The following is a 21,274-nucleotide window of genomic DNA, read 5'->3' on the forward strand; positions in this document are numbered from 1 at the left end:
AAAAATAAGAACAAGATAGTAACTTTACTTTTTCGCCATCTCGTCCAGAGAAGCGCCGGCGGGCGTTTTGGGAATGCAGATGGAGGGAGGCGGCGTTCCCGCGGCGCGCCCACTCTACCCGGCCCACACAGAGTCAAATGTTTTTCCCTAATTAGCCCGCTATTCATCACTTCTGTTTTTATGTCATCTTGTTGTGTTTTTGGGAGCGTTTCTCAGCGCCTCTCCGCCTTCCGGCCGTCGCCGACAGGTGACCCGGCCGCCCCACGACGCCACCCGCCGGGGACAAACGCCCCCCGTCCGGACGGGAGAAGCCGCCGGGGCTTCGGAGCGGCGGCGGCGTAATTGGACGTTCACCTGCACCCGACAACTTACTTACCCCCGCACGCTCCACTATCCCCTTTCTTTACTCGCAGCAGATCCATAACAATGAAACAGGTGACTTTCATGCTGCTGTCAGGACTGATCTAATTTTAGCTGGGTGAATGATTGCAATTGGCTTTGCCTCATCAGATAATTAATCTATGTCACCATTAATTGGAAAAGAGAATAATTACAGGCAGTGTTGACAGAAATTCTACGCTCCTCCAGATTCCAACATCTAATTAGAACTAGTGAAACCCTGTGACCTTAACTAGCACTCGCCACACCTCGACCGCCTTGACCGCGCCCGCCCGGAGACGTCTCCTCTCCGGGAAAGACCCTATTTTTTTGTTTTTCCCGCACCGACCGCCACCCCACTCCACACCGCCCCACCCCACCCACCTCCACTCCCCTCCGCGTCTGCACTCTCCGAGAGCTGTCTCCCTCAATCACTTTTCAATATTCAATCTTAATTTTGTGGAAGTTTAGCATTTTCAATGAGCTGGAGATGAATGATTAATGAATAAATTTAAATGCTTCATTTTGTCCATGGATCATTAGTTAAGTCCTTTGTGGGAAGGACCTGAGAAAGGAGTGAAAATTATTGAGACATTAGCCTGAAGCAATCCATGGGTAAATAGTGTGCACGGAAGGATGTTGTGCGTGCACTATCCACTGGCTTTCTAAACAACCCTGGGGAAATGCTGCTTTCAATTTGCTGTCTTAACTGAATCACTTCTCGAATTTGACGAAAGGGGAATCATTTGGGTGTCATCGCGTTTCAACTTTGTCACCCTAATGATGAGGAACAATGATGTCTATATGCACGGCAAAAAGTTGGCTCGGTGTTTTTCCCTGTTGTCAGAATGACGACAAACACTGAAACAATAGAAATGGGCCGCATCATTTTTCAGGATAAAACGCCAGCGTTTCACCCAAATGCCGTCGCGGTAGTCTTTTCTCGTCACGGTTCATGATTCCGTTTGATGGAGTCCTTGCCGCCTCTCCGGTCCCCAGGTTGTGTCCGGTTGTTGTTGTTGTTGTGGTTGTTGTTGCTGTTGCTGTTGCTGTTGTTGTTGTTGTTGTGGTTGTTGCTGACGGAGCTGCTTCCCCGCCCGCCCGAGAAGACAGCGCTCAGAGTTGAGGTTAGTCACGGTCGGCGCCGTTAGGGGGGAATTTATATCTGGAACCATACTCCTGCGTTTGTGGGGGTTTTTTTTGGTTTTTTTTCAATGCCACTGCATAAGATATTTCTTTTTGGCGGCGTGGCTCTATTAGTTTCAAATATTTGGGGAAAAAATAAGCATCTGTTTAGTAAGTGTAAGTGGTCAACCGAAGTGAGTGTGTGTGTTTTAATGTGTTGCTCTTGGCACGTATATAATCCTCTGAGGACGCCCCGAAAGCAGGATGCGCAGCCTAATGGCGCTAAGAGGGAGTCTCAGATCAACGGCTCGCTGAGCCAGGGTGCCACTGGTTCTTTCCGAAAAGCACCTTGAAGAACCCCCTCCGCCTCCCCCTCCCCGCCCATGAAAAATGCTCGGCCTAGCTTCTATTCCTTTACCGGCTATATGGCGATATTTCAAACGAAGGCTCCTCCCTAACGCATTCATCTACTCTCCTTGCATCCAATCAATCCCCTAAATAAATGAAAGTGAGCACGGAGCGGATGTCATCACATTCATCAGCGGCCGCGCCTCGACGTGCACGCACCTGAATGCAGTTCCTCCGCAAACGGGGGGGGCCCGGCCGCACGTGAACAGTGACGACAGGGCGGGGCGGCTTTGACGGCTGAGACGCATTTCTTTGCCGCTCCCACCGCGCTGAGAATCCGGCATTCTGAGCATGCCTGCCGGGTGGCGTTTTTTAAATATTTTTTTTAATTTTATTGTTGCATTCTGTGACACATCGAAGTGTGTTAAGAAGATTTTCTCTTTTAATCAAGGGCAGATTGTCGGCGCGGCAGATACGTTGGGCGAAAAAAACCTGATTTCGCGGATAGCATTATTCAGAGGTCTCGCCCCGGCTGCCGCGGCGCAGGCGACGGGGCCCGTCGCGCCCCGGCGACTCCCTCTGATCGGCGACGTGGAGCCGGGTGAATCAGAGCGACATTCTGTGTTGGGGAGGTGAAATGGAAAGTGTGTTTAAGATTAAAAAAGAGGAGGGGGGGGAGGGAGGGAGAGAGAGAGAGAAATCAGGCAAAAGTAGAGTAGGGGGGTGTTTGTCTGTCTCAAAGCACCCTCTCTTTGTTCGCCGGCGAAACGGGGGAGTCGAGCCATGGAGCCGACGGAGTCAAGGAAAGAATGTGAGTCGGGAGAAGGTGCTACTGTGTCTAAAATATCAATGAGGGAGATGCTGCCAAGTTAGAGGGAAACGCAGCGCTTTCATGAACTTCAGCCGTGGACACGTCCAGCTTTCGGGATCTGTTTACACTGAGCTTACGCCGTCCTGTGTTACCATATCGAGATATATATTTATTTTTTTTAACCCCCCCCCCCCCCCCCCCCCCCCCCGCCACTCTCTCCGTCTCCAAGTTTTACGAAAGAGTTTTCCTCCACCCAGGCTTGTTAGCTTGCCCAGCTGTCAGGGACACCGTACAGCTGAATAATGCATCTCTGTGTTTTGCCCAGGTGGGTCTTGGGAGGGGGGAAAACTCGGCGGAGAACATGCCAAAACAAATTCCGTCGGCGGAACAAAAAAAACCCTCAAAAAGACAATGCGGGTTCGCCGTCGCTTTCTCACACTCTTTTGATTTCAGAGACATTCATCTTAACGGGATAATAATTTGCGATAGTCTCTGACATTTGTGGCTATCTAGCATGATAATAAATCCCTGGCTCGGAACATTTTTTAGTTAATTAGAGTCAATCAATCCAAACTTTGCTCACTTACCGGTGTGAAACCAGAGTATAATGAGCAGAAATCAGCGTGGTGATTGGAAAACACAAATTACAGCTGTTAAAGGGAAACTCATCCACTTCTCCCGCTCGCGGAAACCGACGCACGCTGTGAGGACTGAAGATGAGCGCGGCATACTTTAAATGGATATCGGGGGAAATGTGTCTCTATAATTAAAAAGGAGGCTGTGTCTTTGAAGACTAAAATTAGATCTTAGTGTTAATTCAAACTCTTTAAATGAAAATATTAATCATAATAAACTAGTGGCACATGTTTATGTATCAGAGAGGTTATTGTAAAAATTGGACATTGTTTGCGGGGTGTAGGCGCGAATCACGTTACCGGGTCGCGTTGGCTTATTGTAAAATGTTTTTTTTGGGGGAGTTATGACTTTTCCCGTCTTATTTATTTTCTCGACGCGCTGACGACCCCCTATAACGGTCCTATAATGCTTTTTATCAACAAAAGTGCTTTAAAGGCTTATGTTTGTCTTCAGTGTCCAGGGTTTATTCGTATCGACGGTGGCGCGTTCAAGAGCCTCACGTTGAAGGCGCTGACCGATGGACAATGGACCTGGCCACGTCAACGGGGGCCCTCGCACGGCACCCTCCACCGGTGATCAGCGGCGATCAGCGGCGCCCACGTGGTCCCTGACCCCGCCGCCACTGGCAACACCAACCCCCCCCGTCCCCCTGCCTCCCGGAGTCGCCTCTGGGAATGGGGGAGCTTATGTTGTCGAGCTCGTGTCACGGGAGCCGGTGACAACGGCTTGCCATTGTATTAATTATTGTCGGGGAATCCAAGGGGTGTAGATAATACAGAATGCACTGCTTGGTCCCGTTTGTTTCACTTGTCAGTGGAGTGAATAATTGGGAGTGCTGACCATATTAGACGCCGAGAATTTTTCCAAAAGATATGACTCCAAACGGCGGGGACACAAAAGTGGGGCAGGGAAATTAAAAAGCTTAATGTCGGGAGAATTTCGAATCAATATGGAATAATGTGTCTGCGGCTCCTCGGTGCCAAAAGAATTTACTGAAGTTTACCTCCATTTTCGACGGGCGCCGGTTCAGATTCGCAGTCCAACTTAGTCTGCTCGGCGATGTGCTCAAATTATTGCATTTCACTTTTTTTTTTTTCCGAAGACGGAAAAACAGGAAATGTATTTTGGGACGGGGGGGGGGGCTTTGTTGAAACTAACACTGTTAAAAGAGCATTTAGCATTATTTCGTTTTTCCCACAATATTGAGGTGCAATAACGCTGATATAATTTTAGGTGTTGTGGGTGTGGGTGTGGGTGTGGTGTTTTTTTTTTTCAGAGGGGGGTGTTGGGGGGGGGGGGGTTAGCTAATACAATGGGGCTCATCTTGCAATTCTCCCAAGGAATAACTATCAGTCCTGCTACAGCGGCTCCAGCGTCCCCAGGTGACCGCGCCACTGAGTCCGTGCTCGCTCCATCGCACCCCACTCCACGCCTGCTGCCACCCTGAAGGTAGATGCATCACGCTGGGGAGACGGCGCAACGGCAGCCACCCCTCTACCCCCCCCCCCCCCCACACACCCCCCTCCCTCTCTATCTCCAGTCCCCATGCTGTGGCCCCCCCGCCTCAGCACTTTGGGGTTTTCGGAGGGGGTCTCCGAAACCGACCCCCTCGCGTCCCTGCAGACGCTCCCTCAGGTGAGTCTCAGTCTCACCCTCGACCACCTCAACGCTACATCCGCTTGCTATCCTTTGTCATTTGAGAATGCCACACACACACACACACACACACACACACGCACACATTCACACGCGGTGTGCTCACTCTGGAGGGGACACCGCCTGTTTCTCTGTGCTCACCTCCCTGCTGCCGGCGGACTCTCTGAGCCGTGTCGGCGGCGGCGGCGGCGACGCCATGTGTGAGGATCTGGGGGTTTTCAAACAGCAGGTCCTCCATACTCCCAGAATGGCAAAAGATCCACCGCGACTTGGCGTGAATCCCCAACCAGACCCCAGATGAAGCATCTCACTGTGTGACTAACTTCCAACCCCCTCCAAAACCGCTTTGGTGTTACGTGACGCCGCGGCGGCGTGAAGAACTGGGGAAACGATATTTTACAGCTGATAACGTGCGGAGCCCCCGCTTCGCACTTCAGCCGACTCGTCCGCTTTCCCTCGTCCTATATAAATTAGACTCCTTCTCATACCTCGGCTGAGGAAGCCGCTCTGAGGGGGGTGGGTTGATAAACTGGCGTAACTATTGCCGGAGACAGCTTAAGTAACAGTTGTCCGGGCTCCGAAGCCGGAACTCTTAATCAGCGGCTCGCGTGGCGGCCCCCGGAAAAAAAACGTCGCCGTGTCCCGAGGATGCGCGGGGCCGTCCCGCGCCCGCAGGCGCGACGCAGGACGGGGGGGCCGCCCGCTAAACGCACACGACGGGGCGGGTTCCGCGCGGTACGGCGCGGTGGGGGGGATAACCGGGAGACTGAAAGGTTGGAACATTGGACCCCCACACCCCCTTCCCTTTTAAATATATATATATATATTTATTTATTTTTTTTACTCCGAATAAAAGATAAACACCTTTGACCTAGGACACTTCCAAAAAAAAGGGAAAGGAATTAGAACTTTCACTTTAAGGCTGCCATACCACACCACACTTAGTTAACAAAATGTTGTTTTTTTTTTTTTTTTTTTTTACAAACAAGATGATATCAACCTCTCCATGATATTAATATGATATGTTCTCTGATCTGTAAACAGCTGGTTATCTTGCTTTTCCATGATAAGAGAAAGTGCCGAGGATTTACGCTCGCTGAGCACATTTGGGCTGAATCTTTCACACGTCACAAATTGCAGATGGGAAGCAGTGATCTTGAACAGCCGATCACATTTCCATGACCATCTGACACCTTCCATTTAGGAAAATAATACTTTCTATCTTACCATACCCACTGCAGCAGCAGGCGAGAACGAATTATGCCTGGCAGACTTCGCCATTCAACAACTTTGCAGCTCCTCCGTATTTCGTTTCAATGCATGCATTAAATGCTCGTTCTCATTCTAAAGGGTTGTCTGTTATTCACTTGTTAACTCGTTTTTTTTTGTTGTGGTTTTTTTTCTCATGTGCGTTTAACTTTGGTATTATTTTAATTGTCTCTAATTGTAATGCAGGTTTAGAAATATTACATTGGCAGTTGTGCGGTGGTAAAGGGGCTTATAAGGACAGTGCAGGGGATGAAAAATCATGTTTTGACTGAACTGTATTGTACGCAGCCGGCATTATTTACTTTAATGCTTTAACCCCTGATTATATCGCTCGTCCCCTCGTCTTCGGTGGTCTCTTTAAACAAACGTATGTTTCCGGTAAATATCAAAGATAATGAAAACGGGGAGACTTTTTGGAGCCGGAGGTAGATACGCGGTATATCTGTGTAATATGACAGATAAATGAGTCGGGTTAACTGGAACGGAGAGTTGTAAATCACTGTAGTGTGATTCTTTGTCTCAAAGGGTTTAATTAGTCTGGAAATTCTTTCTCTTATCTGATGACCCCCCCCCCCCCCCTCCCCTCCCCTCCCCCCTCCCCCTGCACACTGCAACAAGCTACAGCCATAAATGCCCTGCAATCTGAAGACCAGCGGCCTCAGGAGACTGGCTTGCTACAAAGAGCCGGGAAGAGCTGGAAACGGTCATTTCATCGCGTCGGAAATAGCCCGCCGGAGACTTGGGTATAATGTGGAGCTAATTGACTGCTGGCAAATAAAATAGCATGTCACCAAATGGAGATAGAATAAGGTATTACAAGCGGCCATTTGCCAAATGCGCTGAACATGCCACAAGTAAACCTGAGGCTTTGCGTTTCAGGCCCATCAGCATTTCCACACCGTGTGCATGTGTTTGGGTCTATAACTGGAAATGTAAGGCACTCATTGGGTCCCGCCTGACTAAAATGAATTCATTCCGCAGTCCGTTGTGCGTGTGTGCAGTGAAATATCAATATGAAATGCTACCTTTGTGTGTGGCCTGCTATTAGACGATGGTAGTTTGGTGTCGCTCCATTTCATAGTACATGAACAAACCCATTTATCCCGATCTGTCATTTCATAACTGGTGAGGTATCTGTCACTCGGGGTCCCGGGGGAGCCCTGTATCTAGGTTTTTGCTCCAATTGAGCTCTTTGTTTAATTGACAGTTCACTTTATCCTAATAAGTCTTTTTTTAGACACATTCTGAATTATTTGGGCTGTTTTCTTTCTTTTTTTTTTATTGCGTTGCTGTTGTTACCTTATGTCATTTTTTTTTTTTTACCCAATAAACGAGGAACCATTGGGAATAGGTTTATATCCATTTGTGAAGAAAATGTATCATCATTATCATTATCATCATTATTTTGTTTTTAAATAGAATTTACATCATCATCAACATCCTACTGTACGTAGCTCCCAGTGCTCTGCTGGTGTGACTTATTTGTCAGATGAAAAATATTTTAATGTTAATGTTCAACTTTTTCAATGATTGAGAGAAGAGTGCTCCATGTGCAAGTTTAGACGTTTAACATCCAGGGCCTCGACAGAATGAAACACTTGGATACTTTATAGAGTAATGCTCCAAGTAAATAAACATATTATCAGTTGATGGGATTTTGGGGAGGGTTATCTTTTTGTCAGCACTTGGTGTATTCATTCATATCATTCAAGGGAGTTGGTCTTCAGGTTGTTTTTGTGCGAACAAGTAACTGTGCAGTCGCTGTATGACTTGATCCGTCAGTGTGATTTGGTAAAGGAAGGTCCTTCTGGTTAGGATTGATGAACCGGGGCAACTCAGATGGTCCAAACAATGAACTTCACGGGCCAGCACAGTGCACTCGAGTCATGCAAAAATCTCCATGTTGTTGTGTTTAGGGATCCATTGTCACTCCTACAGCGAGCTACTGTGCACAGACGTTGTCGGGTTTCGACCTATTGTGTTTCTATAAGGCCCCGGGCTGAGGATACCAACTGTTCTGACACCATGATAGCACTTATCTAGGGATCATTTAATATTTTTTTTATTTTGAGTACTTCATGCATGACATTTCACTGCATATATGTATGACCGTAGATGTATGTGACAAATAACCTCTTGAATCTTGAATGTTGGGTGTGCTGTCTTCTCTGCTCCACGGTTCTATGGTATTTGTACGGTTTATTTTTTTTACTTGTCGATGTGGGGAAAAAAAAATTTGTGTTCATATTTAATTTAGTTATATAGACCTATAGATACATTATTTTGTTTATTATTGATTGTGTTGCAGATGCTAAAACCTCAAGTTTGTGCATAGAGCACCTTCTGTCTTTTTTTTTTTTTTTTTTTTGAAGGACTAGGGAGCAGAAATTAGATGAGAGAGGGGGGTTATTTTGGCGATGGAGATTAAGGCAGGGGCTTTTTGTCATTTGTGCGAGACAAGCCATTCATCCATCCAGTTCACAGCCAAAAAAAAAAAAAAAAAAAAAGGCTGGTCCCAGAAATTAGCAGTTTCAGCTCAGCAGCAGAGTCGTCGGGCTGTGAAGGCACAGAGAAATTGACTAATTAGCAATGCGCACTAAAACTTGACGCTTCTCTCCACATAACAGAGAGAGGGGAGAGGAAAAGACTGCTCCCCTCCCCACCTCTCCTCCCCCCTTCCTTCCTTCCTCCCTTCCTTCCTTTCTCTCTTTCCTTCCCTCCTTCTTTCTTTCTTTCTTTCTTTCTTTCTTTCCCCCTTTCTTTCTTTCTTTCCATAGATGTTTGAAATCGCAGTCATTTACGCTCGACAGTTTTTACAATAGCCTTGAGCCATAATTTTGCGAGTCTCTCCAGCATCCATACCCCTGCGCGGTCTCCCTCCACCGGCCATGCGCGACCGTCTCTCTCCCCAACCGTGGATTTCCTATTACTCTCGTTACGACTCACTGAGCCCCAGGCCCAAGGATAATGATGTGTTGTTTCTTGGTAGCATAATTTGTCACACGTATATTTCTTCTTCTTCTTCTTCTTCTCCCTCTTCTCCTTCTTCTCTTGCAGAAAGCACAGGCTCCCCTTTCTCTCCCTCGCACACTTTTCTTAATTCCGAGGAACAAATGATCAACGCGGGGAAACGCAGGGACTTTATGAGTTTTTGGAGCCGCCGGTGAATCCGTGGCACCGAGGAGAGAGAGAGAGAGAGGGAGAGAGGGAGAGAGAGAGAGAGAGAGAGAGAGAGAGAGAGAGAGGGGGGTGAACAAAAAAAAAAAAACCCCAACAAAAAAGGGACATTTCTTTTAAAAAAAAAAAAAAAGAAGAAGGGGAATCGTCCGAGTGATATTGCCGGAGACCGTGGAGTTTTTTTTTTTTTTTTTTTTTTTTTTTTTTTTTTTTTTACTTTTTACTTTCTTTCTTTTTCTTTTTTTTAATTCTCTCCGTCAAGACAAGTCGGGTAAGTTGCGCCGATTATCGTTTAGTCGCGTTTTTTATTTATTTATTTATTTCTTCTGCGTTGGCACAATGTCGCGATAGCGTTTGCGCGGACGCGCGTTTGCGTCGAGCTGGCGGAGATTACGCGGCTCGGAAATACGATTTTACCGCGGAGGCGTCGCGTGCGTTTAATGTACGTTAAATAGGAAAATGCGGTCGAGGGGGATGCGCGCCGCGATGAATACGTCCCGATACTCACGTCGTCCGACTCGGGGAGGATGGGAAGGCTGCAACAGAAACTAATTGCTTTTTTTTTTTTTTTTTTTTTTGCACGACTCCGTGCGTTAAAAAACAAAAAACAAAAAAACGAAACAAAAAAAAACCAAAAAACAACATCTGTGCAATGTCCTCGTTGCGGGGGTGCCGGCAGAGAAAGACGAGGATAAGTGTTGGGTGAATGCTGCGTATTGTCCGTGCACCGCGCTGGGGCTCCTCGGTCCCCTTCCCCACATCAACTTCACTCGCGTTACGGGGAAGCGGCGTCTGCAGCGTCTCCATCTCGGGTTTCTGGCGAACCTTGCGGCCCCTGTTTCCACCGCGTTGTCCTGGGATAATGCACAGGAGTGGCACGACGTCGGAACTGCTGCGTTTCTGCCTCTTGCTTTACGACCAGAGCTCCAAGCTGAAGCCCGGAACCAGCACTGGATATAGAATTACGCATGGCGCGGCATGGTGATGGTGGTTATCTCCAGTGGGATGGATGAGGGATATAATCAATATTGCAAAAATAATAAGGACTTATCAGCCGGCTTCCTAATGGAATTATAATATGAACATATCATGTCTGGTGATGTATTGTGCACATAACAGATGACCTGCATGCTTTATGTGTTGCCCAGGTGGTGTCCACTGTGAGGAAGTCATGTCCAGATCTGGTGACAGAACCTCCACCTTTGATCCGACGCACAGTGACACCCTGCTGCACGGGCTCAACCTGCTCTGGAGGAAGCAGCTCTTCTGTGATGTGACTCTCACTGCCCAGGGACAGCAGTTCAACTGCCACAAGGCAGTGCTGGCGTCCTGCTCCCAGTACTTCAGGTCTCTCTTCTCCTCTCACAACATCATCAACAATGAAGGGAGCAAAGGGGACCAGGCGAGCAGCGGGACGCCCTCATCCTCCCCCGACGACAAACTGGTGACCACGAACGCCAGGCCCATTAATAACTTGGTTCTCCAGGGCTGCTCCTCCATTGGACTCAGGTTAGTGCTGGAGTACCTGTACACTGCCAACGTGACGCTTTCCCTGGACACCGTGGAAGAGGTGCTTTCGGTCAGCAAGATCCTCAACATCCCGCAGATCACCAAGCTCAGCGTGCAGTTCCTGAACGACCAGATCTCCGTGCAGAACTACAAGCAGATCTGCAAGATCGCCGCGCTCCACGGGCTGGACGAGACCAAGAAGCTGGCCAACAAGTACCTGGTGGAAGACGTGCTGCTGCTGAACTTTGAGGAGATGTGCGCCATGTTGGACGCTCTGCCGCCGCCCGTGGAGTCAGAGCTGGCGCTCTTCCAGATGTCAGTGCTCTGGCTGGAGCATGACCGGGAGACTCGCATGCACTACGCCCCGGACCTCATGAAGAGGCTTCGCTTCGCCCTCATACCTGCCCCCGAGCTGGTGGAGAGGGTGCAGTCGGTTGACTTCATGAGGAGTGACCCGGTGTGCCAGAAGCTCCTGCTGGACGCCATGAACTACCACCTGATGCCCTTCAGGCAGCACTGCAGGCAGACCATGGCCAGCAGGTGAGCATGGAACTCAACTGGGCACACACACACACACACACAGACAAAGTAAACGTGGCCATGTGCACTCAAATGCATGGACAGAGACAGACACACACACACACACACACACACACACACACACGAAAAACACATGTAGGCAAACAACAAGGCATTAGACAACGGACAAAAGCATGAGTTTATGTGAGCAAATCAGCTAGTGGTTGTAGGTGTTGATCCATCTCAGCCCTTCCTGAACGTGCCACGTTCATTCAGTGTTTTGAGGTTTCATTCACAGTCAGAGAGAGTTGTTGGCGCTGTAAGGCTTTATTATTTCAGACGGTGTCCACTGACAAAAGGGTTGAGCTCCCGTACGCTCTCTGTATTTTTGGAAATAGTATTGGGATGCCGAAAAATGACGGACAGTAAACCAGGCGACCCTCCCACATTTGCATTGTGAGCAAAGTCATGGAAACAGTTTGAAATGCTCTGAATTCATTTTCGCTGCACCTCGTGATGTTTTTGTGATTAATTAAAGCAACACAGTTATCCGTTCAGTATCAATTCATACCTTGAGTGTATAAAGTAAATAGGTTGTTGTCTTGAGGTGGATAGGCAGTCACCGCCTCTCATCCAGGTTGTGTGCTTGTGACAAACCCCCCCCCGCCCCCCCTCTCCACACACACACACACACACACACACACACGCACATGTATGCATGGGCCACGCTGCATAACCCGCTTTCACGTTTGTCATGATCAGCACTTTCGGAGCTGGTAAAAAAAAGACAGGCGTTGTCGGGGAGATGAGTGATTGATTGATGGGGCTGTTGTCAGGTGTTGTTTATAGAGTGTGATGGAGGGAACAGGGCCCGGGCCGAGTGTCTTCTTCACACCGATGGCGAGGAGAACGGGAGGAGAATAAAGGGAACAACCACTCTGCAGAATTTTCCTTTGGCCGCCGACGACTTAAATGTCACTGTCACGTGTTCAAAAAAGTGATAGTGATTTGGAAAAACGGACTAAGCAGACACATTCATATACATATATGTGGACAAAAACAAACAACATCATATGTATTTTCTGCATGTGTATGTGGGGGAGTGAGGAATCCTAATAATTAGTTTCATATGGCAGTGTGTCTCTCCTCTCAATTAATCACCATTATCTATGTCCAGGGCCTCATTTGCATGAGAATAACCCCCAAACACATATTCTGTGCCAGGAGCAGCGAGAATGCACAGTAGGGGTCGTAAGTTAGCCAAGCATACCAAAGTAAAATAAAAAAAAATGATTGGGTGAAACCACTGAATGTAAATGCCAACTGTTTTTTGTTAATATTATGGCGCATATTGTGATTAATTGTCGGGTGTTAAGGTTTCTGTTGAACTTCATTTGGGGCCAGATAGTGTGTGTTAATGTTCTTCTGAGGCTGCATTTGATATTAACACGCAGCAGGAAATATCTGGCAATTGGCTCGCGGATGTCACATGAACTTTTGCAGCCAATGGTTTGGTTTGGGGGCGTTGTATGGACGGGTTTGTTCGCTTACAGCCTCGTAAGCTGCAAAATAATACGAAATAACATGAAATATATAGAGCAATTATTTAGAGGATAAAAAACTATTCAATAACCTCTCAAAAGGATAAGTAGTTAAAACCTGTTTTGGTTGAAAAGTCTAATAAACTCAGAAATACATTATACAGGCATTCATTTGTCCATTCTAAAGAGATGCTACGTACTGTATATACAGTATTTTTGGAAAGTTGAATTTACCAGAGCAACTCATTCATTGCTATTCACACAGTACATTTTGTGAGCAAATTATTTGCATCTAGGATTTATGGTTCTAGTCATTTTGTCATAGGATTTATTGACCCTTACGGCTCCTGCACACTCCAGTTTTCACCTCATGGCTTTTTGTTCTGTATTTTCTAAACCCTCGTCTTTTTTCCACATTGCAGGATCCGTTCCAATAAGAGGATGCTGTTGCTGGTGGGAGGTTTACCTCCTGGACCCGATCGCCTCCCTAGTAATTTGGTCCAGTACTACGACGACGAGAAGAAGACATGGAAAATCCTCACAAGTGAGTAACGAGGCACCACCTTTCCTCGTCTTTCACCCGAGGCGTCTTGTGTGAGCCTTTTTTTTTTTTTTTTTTTTTTTTTATGATGAGAAAGGGTTGTTCCTATGGATGCCTTTAACACAGGTTAATTTCCAGGGAAGGAGTTCCCTAAATCCTTGAGGTAATGATGTATCACTATCACTTTTAATATAAGTTTTTAATCATAGTGGGACGTCACACTGCTGTGGAGTTTCACGCCCGGTTTCCTGTGGGTTTTTTTTTTTTTTTAGTGTTGTTGTCGCTGAAATATCCTGGCAAGATGCCTGGTCAAATTTGTTTGGATCTAATGATCTATTGTGGCGGAGATGGAACAATAACGCACGACATTACATCTCAACACGGTATAAATGGCCTGATGTTCGACACAAAATTGACAAGGAAATGAGTTTGAATTATCCAATACACAGCAGTACACGTAATGAAATTATCTTTACGATGTCGCACTCAAATTGATATTGGGGAAGCCGAAGAGACAGATCAAGTCTGGAATACAGCGAAATCCTTCCATTCACGTTGTCTTACGGTCGTCTAAATGGCAAATATACAGCTGGGATGGATTAGTAACCCTTCCAAGATGGACAGAATTGATCAAACTAAGTCAATTAGCTGCCCACAATTTGCAGTGGCTGGGGGGGAGAGTACAACTGTATAATAGGATTTTCACAAAATAATATTAAAGCCAAACGGATATTCCCCAAATAACAAAAACAACAAGATCCGGGACCGTAGAATGGAGAACATATAGAACCCTTTTGGCGGATATTCGTTCTGGTGCCCCTGGTCAGCGTCTGCGCCGCCTTCCCTCACTGTCTCTTGTGACCTTTTTGAGGCGCGGCACTGTATTTCAAAAGGTCAAGACGAGGCCTAATGGAAAACCCTGTTTGTCCTTTGCATCATCATCATCATCATCGGAGGCCATATTGAGTTTTTGTCCTCTGTTTTGGTTGAGGCTATAGCTCAGCACGACCTCTCCATTCTTACATATTAACCATACGGGGCCGCACGCTGTCATTTCCACCCCGGGGCCTTTGGCTTCTCACTTAACGGCAAAGGTTTTTCTTCCCGTGACCTTCTGCGGTGTGATGGCTCCCCATTTTGTGTGTTAGGAACATATCATTTTAATAAAGAGCAGCACCTTTTGTGAATAAGATATAGTCTCAGAAGTGTTGGGTCTGAAGATCTGTCTGGAACTGTGAAGACACTATAGCATAGTAGTCAAAGTCTATATGCAAGATATATGGTCTATATACTGTATGTACTGTATATTCATATATATACAGTCATTTTCCCATCAAAGCCAAAGTACAAACTGCATCAAGCGAAAGGTCAACAGAGATTTCCACACTAAAAAAGTTAACACGCAAATGGTCCGTGGCCGAGTGGAAGGACAAAACTGCAAAATCATCCCCTTAACACATCTGTGGCCATCTGATGTAGCCTCCGCACAATGGATGTGGAATGGAAGATTATTAACATTCAATCATAACTTTTCAATGAGGCGAAACCTGAGAGGGACAGACTTTGATTAAGACATTCATCAACACAATTTAGGAGGAATCTGATCCCTTCACGTCGCGCCGGGGCGTCTGCCGCCCGCCGATTCCAGTGTGAAGTTTGCCATCTAGCGTACCCACGGCAGCGTGGAGGCGAGCGCAGGGGAGAGAGAGACAAAGGAGGAGGACGCACGTTCAGACGCGGTGACGGACCGTAGCTGCTTATTTGATTTTTTTGGGGGGGGGGGGTTTGTTTCGTTTCTTGTGTTTTTCCAATCCGTGTCGTTAAACGTCGAGAAAGATAAAAAACCGAGCGTTTTTACAAGCGAGCCGTCACGCAGGGGGGGTTTAGAACAAAGGGGGAATGCGTCTCAGTGGGACGCTCCAGTAATGGTGGGATAGAGGAGCCATGGTGCTGCATTAGCCGCGGAGTCGTTGAAGCGACCCCCAAACGGCGGCTCTATGCAGAGGTTTCTGACTCCCTCTAGTGAGCCCCGGAGCTCACTGTGCGACCCCGGCGACGGCGTCCATCTCGCTCGGAGCCGGGTGGCTGGGCGACGGCTCCTCCCGTGTCAGTCCTGCACCCCCTCCACCCACCCACCCGGGGGGGTTTCAGGGGAAGGGTGATTGGAGGAATTAATTTCACATGTTCTTTGGGATAATTGTTTGTGAAACAGTGCTGTGCGTTGTTAAATGCAAGGAGAATGAGAGCGTCTGGTTCCATTTAAACGTGCAATTAGGTACAGTGTAGACCGGGCCCGCTCAACCGGCGGTCCGCGGGCCCAATGTGGCCCTGGCGTTAATGCAGAACGGCCCTTTGAATGCATTTGAAGGGTAGTGCACCGACAGCCGTATGACTAGGCATCTAAACCATAAATGAGTACAACGACACACACACGGTATGTACCTTTTAAGAAAATAAAACCTGAGAGAGTGTGATCTAGAAATGTATTGGTTAATGTTAAGCTGGAGAAGAGTGACAGAAATAATGAGAAGAACTATGGCCTTGAGGCGTAAGGTTTTTGGGATTTCTCGTTCTTTGTGTAGGGCAGCTATACTCACCACAATGCAAAAATTGATGATTGAATTTCTCAGACCCTCTAAGCTGGTAACACATTTGGCCGCCGATATTATGCAGTTGAATAGCACTGATTTAGATAGAGGTAAATCCTACCTCCAACTTTCTTGTTGGCTCGTATTTAAGGAGCCCGCGGGGGTGAGGGGGCGGCCTGCGCACGTGTGTGTGTGTGTGTGTATGTGTGTGTGTATGTTCCTTTGCTGATGTTCTTTTCCATTTTAATCTATGACATATTTCCAAGGAGTAATCTTCTTTCCATGTCACCATGAGATGGTTTTTTAGCATGAGTACTAGTCACTAGACATCAAATAAGGAGCCGCTCACCCATGTCCAATATAGTGCTGACTGAATGATAATGTAAACAGCACGTAAGGAATGTTCTGCTCGTCTACAGCGGTGCACTGGAGGCACGCAGCCTAATCCCCCCTTCCTCCGAGATAAAAGCGTGTTTTTAGCGTGCGTAGTAGTTGTAGTTCATATCTAAGGCCCACCCCGCCCGCCACCCCCACCCCCCTCCCCCCTCACAGTTTCGAGGACCTCCGCGTGTCACCCCCTGCTAGAGTGAGATTTCAGAGAGAGGCCAATTGGAAAGAAATGAGATTCAAGGCTGTCTAATTTTACAGCAACTGTGATCCATCAGGCGGCGGGGAGATGACAGTGGAAATGACTGATGTAGACAGACAGGTGGGCTTTAACATTCCACTGATTTGTGCTCAAAAGGCGGCCGGGCCCAAGATTTATTGAGTGAACGCGATCATGTTCATTATGACTGTCACCTAGGACCATTTCTCTACATCTCAATGGGGTCACTTCAGCGGGGAGGCACAGGAACACAGACAAAGGGAAACAGTATCTACGAGCTTAAGCAGGATATATACATCTACATCCTGTATGAACTGTCTTCTGTTCGTGTAGTTTGCCGATATCGCATGTCGCATGCATATCCTTGTCTAAAGTTGACCCTTCGTCATTGGAAGCCCGAAAATTTGTCGCCCCCCCCCCCCCCCCCCCGCCCCGATTTCCCCTCAACACGTTGGCCCCCTTCTACACCCACCGCGCCGGAACCGCAGTGTCTGATGGACAGGCGTGGCAACAGGGGGGGAGCTTTGGGTTCGTTTTTAATTTGAGATAAAGCAAGATAAGATACGCTGAGATAAGATAACACTTTTATTGATCCCCGGAGGAACTCGGCTGTGCAATTCCGGAGTTCAACGGTGCAAGATAAAAAGAGATCAAAATAAAAATGCGATGAAAAAATGTGTACACATATAATCAGACACATAAAATATTTGATATATATTTATACACATATAATATTTGATATATATTTCAGATGGTTTTATATATTTATATATGTATTTGCATATATATATAAATTTAATTCTCTTCCTTCAGTAGAGTAACCTAAACAATAATAATAATAATAATAATAATAATAATAATAATAATAATAAATGAACCACGTATGTGATCCTGTTCAATCTAGGTCACCGATTATTCAATGCATCGTTTAATTCTTAGGGTGTTATTCAAACAGGCAGTGAGCAAGTTTCTCTTCTGTCCCTTCCTGTCCAGTAATGCCTTACAACAGCGCCCATCACTGCGTGGTGGAGATGGAGAACTTCCTGCTGCTGCTGGGTGGAGAGGATCAATGGAATCCCAACGGTATGATAACGCAAGAAGGAACTGTGACTTTGGCCGATCGAGTTTTTGTTATTGAGCGTACGCGTCATGGATCCCACTTTCTGCTTCTGTTGTAGGAAAGCACAGCACTAATTTTGTCAGCCGCTACGACCCGAGATTCAACAGCTGGATTCAACTGCCACCTATGCAGGAGCGGTAAGACCATATCGAAATTATGTTTCCTCAATGATTCTCACTGATCCTTGGAGCGTTTTAAAATCTGTAATCTTTTTTAAATGATTACAGTGGTTTGATGGGAGGATGGGAATAGACAGGGTCCTCTGATTGCAGTGGTAATTAAATGTATGGTTCGTATTGCAATTACATATTACATATTATTTGAAATGTTTTGAAACGCTTAAAGGAAAACTCAATTTTGTTTTTATTTATTTGTATTTTATTTATTAGTTTTAGATTAGTAATTTGACCTAATTTTAACAATTTATTTTGACAATTGTTTTTCCTAAATAGTGAGCATTTCAGTACATTTTCATAATCTTAATTATGAAAATGAGCTTTGGACCTTACGTCATCTGAAATCATTGTTTTCTGAAAGTCCAAAAATAGATATAAAAATAATCATAATAATAATAATTTATTCAATAATAAATAAATAAATACAACAAAACAATGCAAACTCACGATACAATCGCCAAAACCGAGCGTCCCGATACTTATTTTTATTTTATTTTTTTGTCGCCCTTACGCGTCAGCGCTAATTTGATCCTTCCTGTGAAGTATTCCCAGCTCACGAAGACACATCTGTTAAAAGGTACCCTCCGAATCCGTCTCTGTTTGTTTTAATGATGTTGTCTGGCTGACAGGCGAGCCAGTTTCTTTGCCTGCCGCCTGGAGAAGTACCTGTACGTGATCGGCGGCAGGAACGAGGCGGGCTACCTGTCCAGCGTGGAGTCCTACAACATGGAGAGCAACGAGTGGAACTACGTGTCGTCGCTGCCGCAGCCGCTCGCCGCCCACGCCGGAGCCGTGCACAACGGGAAGATATACATCTCAGGTCGGGCTACTCAGATACTATTGATGTGTTACATCTTTATTTGTTTTCCTCGTTATATTAAATATAACCTTGATGTCTGCGAGAGACATCCGATTCCGATTCAGACGTTATTGTCATCAATAGAGGAAATATGTATCATGGAAATGTTCATCAATTTGTATTATTCCATAGTAAATGGACTAAGACTCACTTTGACACCTGTACGGTCCTTTAATAGATCGGAGGTTTGAGATTTTCAGAGTTTGAGGTTGTATCCTTTTACAAAAAACATTTATATGGAATTCACCCCAGTTAACCGATGCAAATATATTATTATCTTTCAAAGCACACTTCTTTAATTAACCTTTTTTTTTTTTAATTTCAAAGAATAGGCAGACATCACAAGTAATCTCTCATTTCTGAAACCGCCCCCTCCCCTCATTTGCACCCTCCCATCCCCTCCAAGGTGGGATTACAACAGAAATAGGGAAAATAACAATAACAAGCGACAAAACAAAAAAAAAACAACACTGATAAAAATATATACATTTAAAGCGAAAGTTTTCTTTTCTAATATCTTAAACCTCACAAGACTATCTCACTTATAATCTTAGTCGAAAAAGGTAAGAATTAAATAGATGGATGGATGGATGGAAGGCTGGATGGTTGGACGGATAGATACATTACTGAACCTCACATTCAACTGCAAAGTAAAATAGCAATACACAATAAACCGTTGATAAACAATAAATATAAACCTAAAAAGTAACAAAAGTGACCAAAAAAAAAGAAACATGAAATATCATCAATATACGCGTGACGAATAAAGACTGTTTCTTCTTTCTTCTTTCTTTCTACATAAAACTAAACACTAACAAGATGGAAGAAGAACCCATACATCCAAACTGACCCTGATTCTTTGTTCCCTCTTGAACGGTGCAGGCGTGCCTTTGTTGGCCTTTGCTTATTTAGAACCTCTGTACTAATGGAGTATTTTTATCTCCCCCCCCCCCCCCCCCCCGATTCCTTCTCTCCCAGGCGGCGTGCACAACGGAGAGTACGTGTCCTGGCTCTACTGCTACGACCCTGTAATGGACGTGTGGGCTCGCAAGCAGGACATGAACACAAAGCGAGCCATTCACACACTGGCCGGCATGAACGACCGCCTCTACGCCATCGGGGGAAACCATCTGAAAGGTATGGGCGCTGGCTTTTTTAAAATATATTAATTTCTTTTTTAATGCTTTTTTTTTTTTTTTTGCGCTTTATTATTCCGCTTTGTTGGATAGGACAATGTAGAGACAGGAAAGGCAGGGGGAGAGAGAGAGAGAGAGAGAGAGAGAGAGAGAGGGGAGGACATGCAGCAAAGGGCCTCGGGCCGGATTCGAACCCGGGCCGGCTGCGGGAAGGACTTAGCCTTAATGGTTCGCGCTCTGCCAGGTGAAACCCCGGCTCGGGCCTTTTTTTAATCATCAGAACAAACAAAACTGGTCGAAATCCACACTCATTTCTGGAGCCTCGTGCAAGACGTGCTGCATTCACATAACAGTTATATTTGCTGTGGGAAATGTATGTATAGAACACATTTCTTACACAAGAGCAATTGAAGGTGCTTCACACGAGGCATAAAAGACGTTATATAAAAGCAAAGATGAATAAATGCATCGAAATGAAAAGCTACTTATAAAAACACAAGTTCATTAAACGTGGCCCCGACTAGAAACTCTACAGGACTGTTTGCCTATGCACCTACGCACTAACTAAGTGCAAATGTACTTACATCGTGTACTTATTTCCCACCCGCCGCAGGTTTTTCCCACCTGGACGTGATGCTGGTGGAGTGCTATGACCCCAAGGCCGACCAGTGGAACATCCTGCAGACGCCCATCCTGGAGGGACGCAGCGGGCCGGGCTGTGCCATCCTGGACGACAGCATCTTCCTGGTGGGAGGATACAGCTGGAGCATGGTACAGTACAGTTCTGGGACTCCGGTCTCTATTTAAATATATATCTTTTTTATTTTATTCACGGATGTAGCCTAAGTTTACAGCCACCCATCTTTTCCTCTATCATCTGACACAGATTCACGCATGGGCATTAAAACATCATAAAGACAATAAAATAGTCCCAGATTGCTGGTGTTAGCACGTACTCTACAAGAACCTGCAAGAACTATAGGTTAATAGGAAAATAATCATATTTCTCCAGAATAGAATTGTTACTTATAAATCTCTATTAAGATCAGGTCAAATAAGATACAGCCTCGTCCACACTTATACAGTATGGGTATTTCTAAAAACGTAGTATTTTCTCTGCGTTTTGGCCTCCCGTCCACACTAAAACGCCGTTTCAGGTCACAGAAAACGAAGCTTTTGAAAATCCCCTCCCAGGGTGGAGATTTTTCAAAACTGGGTATTTCTGTGTATTAGATGGACCGGTGAAATGGAGGTTTCGCAAAAAAAATGACATCTTTG

The 21,274-nt window shown here is 46.0% G+C and overlaps 1 protein-coding gene across 1 annotated transcript in view; it reads left to right on the forward strand.

Moving 5' to 3' along the window:
• Positions 1–10,535: 10,535 nt before the first annotated feature.
• Positions 10,536–21,274, forward strand: part of klhl14 (kelch-like family member 14) — a gene marked incomplete at both ends in the record, with an annotated part of 13,557 nt that continues 2,818 nt past the window's right edge. The window contains 7 exons of the mRNA XM_080010572.1: positions 10,536–11,449; positions 13,392–13,513; positions 17,699–17,788; positions 17,884–17,962; positions 18,631–18,821; positions 19,839–19,997; positions 20,610–20,767. Of these exons, the coding sequence (XP_079866698.1) occupies positions 10,536–11,449; positions 13,392–13,513; positions 17,699–17,788; positions 17,884–17,962; positions 18,631–18,821; positions 19,839–19,997; positions 20,610–20,767 (1,713 nt within the window). The remainder of the gene's footprint in view (positions 11,450–13,391; positions 13,514–17,698; positions 17,789–17,883; positions 17,963–18,630; positions 18,822–19,838; positions 19,998–20,609; positions 20,768–21,274) is intronic.

The sequence above is a fragment of the Zeus faber genome (assembly GCF_960531495.2).
Source record: "Zeus faber genome assembly, chromosome: 12".
In the NCBI taxonomy this organism is placed as follows: Eukaryota; Metazoa; Chordata; class Actinopteri; order Zeiformes; family Zeidae; genus Zeus; species Zeus faber.